Raw genomic sequence first — 8697 nt, 5'->3', positions numbered from 1 at the left:
GGAGCTCAGAGTGAGCGGCGATGTTCTACGGCTACTCCTGTCATCTTCATGTAGCAGAGCTGGATGCGTCATGGGACCTCGTGTGAATTACGTCGGACCTGGAGGGGTATTTGGGGATTTTAATAAAGTGGTGATAGAGGGTGTTTTTGTTTTTTTTCCGGCTTTTATTCCAAATAAAGGATTTTTTGGGTGTATGTGTTTATTTTCTTTAACTTGTAGGTTAATCATGGGGGTGTCTCAGATGCCTGCCATGATTAACCTAGGACTTAGTGGTAGCTATGGGCTGCCATTAACTCCTTATTACCCCGATTGCCACCGCACCAGGGCAATTTGGGATGAGCCGAGTAGAGTCACGGGACTGTCGCATCTAATGGATGCGGCAATTCCAGGCGGCTGCTGGGTGATAATTTTAAGCTGGTGGAGATCCCCATCCTGAGAATACCAGCCTTCAGCCGTGTGGCTTTACCTTGGCTGGTATCAAAAGTGGGGGGGCTGCACGCCATTTTTTTTAATTTATTTATTTATTTTACTGCACTACATAGACCCGCCCACCGGCGGCTGTGATTGGTTGCAGTGAGACTTGTCACTTAATGTGGGGGCTCGTCTGAATGCAACCAATCAGAGGCGCTGGTGGGCGGGGAAAGCAGTGAATGCGAGATGGAATAATGAGCGGCATTTTCAAAAGCTGGAGAAGACACCAGAGCAGTGTGACAGCCGTGCAGAGCCGTACTGGTGATCGGTCAGTGATCAGTGAGTATGAGACAGGAGCGGAGAGGGAGAGACAGACAGACAGAGAGAGACCGACGGACAGACAGAGAGAGCCCTATAGCTGGTTCTGCATTCACAGATTTGTGATTTGGCGATTTTATGGAGCCGCTAGCAGCTACTGGACACAGTTTTCAGCCCTTACAAGGATTATTTATTAGTTGATCTAAGAACGCTCTCCCGCACACAATACAGTCTATCTACACCGCCAGCTCCCTATGACTGCGTGATCACAAAATGGCCGCTGGCGTATATAGCCCCCAAGACGCTGTGCGGCCGAGCCAATCACAGTAACACCACAACAAAGATGGCTGTGGCATTACTGTGAGGGTAAACAACATCAGATGTGTTCATTGGCTGGAAAACAGGCGCCAGGATGTCAGAAATGTAAATGAAAGTATTGGAGCGGATGTTCTTTTATTCATCGGATACCGAATATCGCGAATAGCCTGTTATTCGTCGGATGCTCATTTCTACGAACGATACAATGGGCGCATTGTAAACTGTTATGAAGGATTTTTTTTAGTTGCTTTTTTTTTTTTTTTTCTTTAAATGACTTAGTTTTTAATTTTACCATAAAATCTACTGGAAATTAAGTAAAAATTCAAAGCGCTGTGAAAGGGTGAAAAAACAAATTCCATCTTTTATTGTTTTTACGCCATTGACGATGTGCTGGAAGTGAGCGGTCAGCGTGATTCTCCAGATCAGTGTGATTACGGCAATATCAGACATTTCTTATTATCTCAGTGGTGACTAGAGATGAGTGGACCCGTGGACGTTCGGCTTCTGCTGGTCCAGCTGAACATTTGTATAGATCGGTTCTGGACTTGGACTTGACCTGAACTTTATTTGAAGTCACTGATTGGCAGTTCGGGTCTCCGCCCACATGCAGCCATAAACAGATCACTAACAGGGGAGGGCGGGTTTTTTCAGTTTTATTTCTTGGTGCACAATACATCTGATAATATGAGAGTGGTTTGCAGACGTAAATCCCCCGAACTCCAAACCTGAACTTTACTATCTCGGAAAAGTCTGAGTTTGTACCGAACACCGAACTCCAGGTTCACCCATCTCTAGTAGTGAATAAAAATCAGACTTTTGTAAAAAAAAACAAACAAAACATTAAAAAATCTGTTTGTGTCTCCATTTTCCGACATCGGAGTTGAGTGAGGACTTATTTTTTGCTTGATGAGCCGACGTTTTCATTGATACCATTTTAGGTGCAATACTTTTATGGGTCGGTTTTGCTACTTCATTTCATGTTGAAATTTTTTTTTCCTACCCAAATGATATCTTCCCTCCATTATTATCTCCATTAATTTTACATATCGGCTCATCTCCTTCCCATTCAGGTCCTTACAATATCGGATCCTTCAGTGATATTATTCTGTTTTCAGAAAATTTCCTGTCCAGGATGGATATGGACAGGGACAAGATGGCGGAGAGGATATTACACCTCACCCTAGAGATCCTCTTCCGGCTCACTGGAGAGGTGAGAGATTCTGATGACGTCACATTACATCATTCTTATCTATGGGAATAACAGATGGACAGAACTGGAGAGGTGAGGACTCTGGAAATGTCTGGAGTGAGATTTATTACTGTGTCTCTCCATAACCAGGATTTCACAGTAGTGAAGAAGACCTCTAGTGAGCGCTGTCAGGCCCCTGTGTCTGAGGGATGGGGAAGACCCCTGAACCCACTCACGGGGCCTCCACCTCACCCCCCGATACATGAGGACATCAATGACCAGAAGATCCTAGAACTCACCTACAAGATGATTGAGCTGCTGACTGGAGAGGTGACACTGCTGGGAATGCTGGGACATTATACAGTAACGCTATGAAGGGATCGGGGGTGACGGTATCATTGTATGTGTCAGGTTCCTATAAGGTGTCAGGACGTCACCATCTATTTCTCCATGGAGGAGTGGGAGTATTTAGAAGGACACAAAGATCTGTACAAGGACGTCATGATGGAGGTTCCCCAGCCCCTCACATCACCAGGTAATAGACAGGACTAAATACACACGGCCTATAATTATCTGTATGTAAGGAATGAATTCAGTCCCTGTATGTGTCTCCTCCAGTTCTATCCAGTAAGAGGACAACACCAGAGAGATGTCCCCGTCCTCTTCTCCCACAGGACTGTAAACAAGAAGCTCCCGATGTTCCTCAGGATGTGTCTCCTCCAGCTCTGTCCAGTAAGAAATATCTACTCATTTTCTTTCTGCACTAATTTTGTGTTTACATTTTTAGGCTTTCTGCTCTGTTTTTTTTTCAACTGTATTGTCTTTCCTTCTGTTTGTTTCTAGTGCCTTCTCTATGTTGTTATGATGGCAACTCAAAGACCTGCAGAGGGTTCATAAATACCGTTTCGCTGAAAATTAAACATAGTCCAAAAATAACACTTAGCACAATTTTATGGGATCTTTGAAGAATGCTTGAAATATAAGCCCTACTCCATAAATAAGCCCTAGTTACAGTCAGGGCCAGCGTTGGGAGGAGTCAAACTGTGCAAATTCTCAAGACCCCACTCTCTTAAAGACCCCATCAGTTGTATTTTGAGATTGATTGTTTAAGGACCTTTGATGGCTTCAAAGTCATGTGACTTGATGTTACCAAAGGTCTCTTAATTGCAGGAGTCTAAAAGAACTGAACAGAGGACAGGCTGGCATGCAGGACTGTCATTAGGGGAAAGGGAGAGCAAACTGGGCAATTGCACAGGGCCCCCTTTCTCCCAGGGGCCCCAGTGTTTATATGCCAATTATAGGACTGCTTAAGGACCATTTTGACATCACGTCATGTGACCAAACATCTCATTTGGAGTAGTCTAAAGCTGAAGAGGAGACAGGCTGGTGTGTCTGTGTGTGTTCACGACAATTTTAACCAGCTTTGCCAAAATAGGCAGAGCTTGGCCAGAACAAGGGTGCGATGCCACCGCTTCTCTAATTCATAACAAACTGCGGTGTTCCCTGTGGCAGAAATCTCACTCCAGTCCCTGATGTCATTTTTCAGTGTACATCACCGGTCTTGATGAATTTGAACCCTGATGTTTATCTGTACAGGCTGCAAGACCCTGCTACCTGCTTTGGTTACAAAGCCTAAGCCAAAGAGGGTTTTTTCGAAGACGAAAATAAAATAGAGACTGTAACGCGGCCTATCAGCGTTACAGTCTCTATTTTATTTTCGTCTTCGAAAAAAACCTCTTTGAAATTGTCTATGCTGTGGATCAATGTTTCAAGGAGATGTTTGCAGGTTTTGCCAACTGTCATGGCAGCGTCAGTATCTGTGGAAATGATAGATTCTGGTACTCTGCAATGCATGTTAACTTCTCTGCTGTCTGTGAGCAGCACAGGGAGACGCAGGCGTCAAACCACAGGCTTGGGCAGGCTAGTAAGAGTTATTCTCTGCTGGGCTGCTTGTTAATGTCTGTGATCACATGCTGTAGAGGAGAAAGTATTGTTTGCTCCCGTTCTGTATATGTTGGCTGGACTATTTCATTAATGCCAGCTATAGTTTACCTATACTGATCTGGTGAGGTGTTGTGATCCAGACTTATGGGTGTTTTTTTGTGCATTATTACTGTGAGCTGTTGCGGTGTTAACCCTTGTTGTCATTTTTGTTGCTGCCTTCCTGCTCTTGCTTTTCTCCTTAGCCTATCACTGTTTATTTTTGTGAGTTTGCAATGTGTCCCGTTTGTCTTAATCTGTATTTCCATCATAATCCTGCCCCTTGCTTCCCTTGGGGATCACAGATTAGATCTAGTCAGGAGACTAGTAATGCACGAGACTTCGGCATCTCCATCTTCAGGGGTAATCCAGAGGTTAGGAATAGCTTAGGGTCCCCTATAGTGAGGGACAGTATAGGAGCCCCCTATCCCTCATTATCCTGCAGTCACATTGTGACAATCAATCAGATTATTTACTGTAGCACATTCCAGAGAACTGGTGCTAGGAATGGGAGAGCCAAATTAACAAAGATGTAAATCTTAAGGCCGCTTTACACAAAACGATATCGCTAGCGATCTTGTTAGCGATGTGACACGCCCAGATCGTTACTCCAATTTGCCGAGATCGCTCATAGGTCATTTTCTAGCAGCCACACGTACCTATCTCACAAACGACGCTACATCGTTCAGCGATATATTGTTTGACCAAGGCGGTCGTATGGATGTTGTTCGTCGTTGGCAGGGTGTCAAACGTAACAATATGTCTGCTGCGTTCCAAACGATGAACAATATTTTGAAACTGAACATCTTGTCAACGATCAACGATTTTCGCTATTTTTAAGATCGTTCGGATTCGAACGTAGGTGTCACACGCAACGACGTCGTTAACTATGAAAACTGTGACCCCCGACGACATATCGTCAGAAAAATCGTAGCTTGTAAAGGGGCCTTTAGATCTCAATATTGGACAACAGATTCAGAATATTTTTTCCCTAATTTAATTTCTGATGTTATGGTTTAAAAAAATAAATGTACTTTCAAGATAATTTTTAATGATATTAATAACTTTGTGTTTATTTTTAGCAGATGACTGTATTGGAAGTTCAGATGGACCTCTAATATCTTCAGAATTTATAACAGATGATGAAAGTAATCCACATGATACATATGAAGAGCATGCTGTTGTCCCAGATATAAATCCAGTCCTTCCTCGGAAAGCTCTATTATCTGAGTTTTTCAAACAAGCCCAAAATTCCCATTTATCACAGAATTGTAAGCAGAATAAAAGTTTCAGAAGGGATGTGGAATATGAAACTGATGAAACAGTTCCTACAAGGGAGAAGCCATTTTCATGTTTAAAATGTGGGAAATGTTTTACCAGGAAATCACATCTTCTTGACCATCAAAAATATCACACTCGGAAGAAGCCATTTTCATGCTCAGAATGTGGAAAATGTTTTTTTCAGAAATCACACCTTGTTAGACATCAGAAAATTCACACAGGGGAGAAACCATTTTCATGTTCAGAGTGTGGGAAATGTTTTAGTCAGAAATCAGAATTTGTTAGACATCAGAAAATTCACACAGGGGAGAATGTATTTTCATGTTCAGAGTGTGGGAAATGTTTTATTGCGAAATCAGTTCTTGTTATGCATCAAAGATCTCACACAGGGGAGAAGCCATTTTCATGTTCAGAATGTGGGAAATGTTTTATTCAGAAATCAGCTCTTGTTATGCATCAAAGATCTCACACAGGAGAGAAGCCATTTTCATGTTCAGAATGTGGAAAATGTTTTATCCAGAAAGCAGATCTTGTTAAGCATCAAAGATCTCACACAGGGGAGAAGCCATTTTCATGTTCAGAATGTGGGAAATGTTTTATTCAGATGTCACATCTTGTTAGACATCATAAAAATCACACAGGGGACAATCCATTTTCTTGTTCAGAGTGTGGGAAAAGTTTTAGTCAGAAATCAGAATTTGTTAGACATCAGAAAATTCACACAGGGGAGAACGTATTTTCATGTTCAGAATGTGGGAAATTTTATATTCAGAAATCAGATCTTGTTATGCATCAAAGATCTCACACAGGCGAGAAGCCATTTTCATGTTCGGAATGTGGGCAATGTTTTACTAGTAAATCAAATGAAGTTAGACATCATAAAATTCACACAGGGGAGAAGCCATTTTCATGTTCAGAATGTGGGAAATGTTTTATTGAGAAATCACATCTTGTTGTGCATCAAAGATCTCACACAGGGGAGAAGCCATTTTCATGTTCAGAATGTGGGAAATGTTTTATTCGGAATGCACATCTTGTTAGGCATCAAAGATCTCACACAGAGGACAATCCATTTTAATGTTCAGAGTGTGGGAAATGTGTTAGTCAGAAATCAGAATTTGTTAGACATAAGAAAATTCACACATGGGAGAACGTATTTTCAGGTTCAGAATGTGGGCAATGTTTTACTAGTAAATCAGGTCTTGTTAAACATGTGAAGAAGCCGCACAGGGAAGGAACCTTTTTCATGTTGTGAATAATTGAAATGTTTAATTGGTAAATCAAGTCTTGCCGACCATCAGAAAACCAACAGAGCGGAGCAGCCATTCTTGCTTTCAGAATTTGCCAAATTTTTTTAAGACTAATCAGTTCCTGTTGTCCGATGAGCCACACAGGAGAAGCCATCATGATGTACTATAATTCAAAGGGTTTTATAAAAAAAATTGGCTACAATTACTCAAGTAAGAATTTGTGAGGAAAAGAACCATTTTATTTATTTTTAAACTTATTGTATTTTTTGGACCATAAGACACACCTAGGTTTTGAAGAAGGAATATAAGGAAAAAGATTGACACAAAAACTGTGGTCATGATTCACTGTTATGGGGGGGGGGGGGGAATCTGCTGCTGACACTGTTACTGGGATAAAATCCCTCAATTCTTTACTGATGTCACCCATCCTGGGCCCCTTGTACTGTTGCTGTGTCTCCCATCCTCATGTATACTGTATATCCATCCTGGTATATATGTTGCCCATCTTTATCCCATCCTGGTATATATGATCCCCATCCTGGTATATATGATTCTTGTCCTAGTATATATGTCCCCATTCTTGTATATTTAGCCCTCCTCTCGGGCCCATTCTTGTATATATTTCCCCATCACGCTGCACACATAAGAAAATCACTTTTTGTTTCTCCCCTATTTCCTCATAGACTGTAAGCTTACGAGCAGGGCCCTCACTCCTCCTGGTATCTTAATTTTGTTATTTTGTATTGTCTCAAATTGTCTGTACATGTCCCCTCTGAATTGTAAAGCGCTGCGGAATATGTTGGCGCTATAGAAATAAAACTTTATTATTAAATTAAAAAATAAATGATTATACTCCCCATACCTCCGCTCTCCCCATGCACGGTGTTCTCTTCTGGTGCTGGCAAGTGACTTCACCATGTAAGCGGAGAAGCGCATGACATTACTGCCATGTGCCCTCAGTTACACGCATACGTAAGTGTTAGAGAGTAGGCAGCCATAATGTGCTGAGCAGCCATGTTGTATCGAACAGCCATCTTGGGAAGACTTGAGCAAACTAACTTTGCAGCTAATGAGATGCACTGGCTAGAGTTCTCCCCCCAGAGAGGAGATAGAGATGACATCAGTGTAATTAGCAAGTATAAGAAAAGGTCCAAAAAAGGTTAAATCGAATAGAAGAATACAATTGCGTTAGTTGATAGATGGTGATGTGTCGTCATGAATAGCAGGTGTATTGAATTGATAAAAAAAATCAGTTATCAATAGAGTTGTCAGTGTGTGAAGAGTTATGTGAAGTAGAGGCGCCTTCAGGGATCAGAAATTTTATTATTATTATTATTGTTTATTTATAGAGCACCATTGATTCCATGGTGCTGTACATGAGGGGGTTACATACAGAATACATGTACACGTTACAATAGACAGACTAGCACAGGGGGAAGAGGGCCCTGCCCTTGCGGGCTTACATCCTAAAGGATTTTGGGGAGGAGACAGTAGGTGGGGTGTAGGTGGGGCGGCAGCTCCGCACGGTGGTGGGGCGGCAGCTCCGCACGGTGGTGGGGCGGCAGCTCCGCACGGTGGTGGGGCGGCAGCTCCGCACGGTGGTGGGGCGGCAGCTCCGCACGGTGGTGGGGCGGCAGCTCCGCACGGTGGTGGGGCGGCAGCTCCGCACGGTGGTGAAGCAGTGAGGTCATTGAAGGTTATAGGCATTTCTGAACAGATGAGTCTTTAGGTTCCGTTTGAAGCTTGCGAGTGTAGTAGATAGTCTGACGTGTTGAGGCAGTGAGTTCCAGGAGACTGGGGATGCTCGGGAGAAGTCTTGGAGTCGGTTGCATGAGGAGCGAATGAGAGAGGAGGATAGAAGGAGATCTTGGGAGGACCGGAGGTTACGTTTTGGAGTGTAGCGAGAGATTAGTTCAGAGATATATGGAGGAGACAGATTATGGATAGCTT

General features: G+C 42.8%; 1 protein-coding gene and 1 long non-coding RNA gene across 2 annotated transcripts; both read left to right on the top strand.

Annotated features, from left to right (window-relative positions):
• The first annotated feature begins 2175 nt into the window (after positions 1–2175).
• Positions 2176–2729, top strand: LOC142269193 (uncharacterized). The gene is made up of 3 exons (XR_012734731.1): positions 2176–2257; positions 2387–2566; positions 2648–2729. It is a non-coding gene; the product is annotated as an uncharacterized LOC142269193 (long non-coding RNA).
• A 138-nt stretch (positions 2730–2867) lies between these two features.
• LOC142269194 (uncharacterized) lies at positions 2868–7531 on the top strand. Its single transcript, XM_075332382.1, has 2 exons — positions 2868–2968; positions 5299–7531. Exon 2 carries the CDS (start codon positions 5865–5867, stop codon positions 6573–6575), a length of 711 nt encoding a protein of 236 aa, XP_075188497.1. The 5' UTR covers positions 2868–2968; positions 5299–5864; the 3' UTR covers positions 6576–7531.
• The last annotated feature ends 1166 nt before the right edge of the window (positions 7532–8697 follow it).

Source organism: Anomaloglossus baeobatrachus, unplaced genomic scaffold, assembly GCF_048569485.1.
Source record: "Anomaloglossus baeobatrachus isolate aAnoBae1 unplaced genomic scaffold, aAnoBae1.hap1 Scaffold_315, whole genome shotgun sequence".
NCBI lineage: Eukaryota > Metazoa > Chordata > Amphibia > Anura > Aromobatidae > Anomaloglossus > Anomaloglossus baeobatrachus.
The sequence above is the reverse complement of the archived record's forward strand: the minus strand, read 5'-3'. Positions and strand labels throughout refer to the sequence as shown.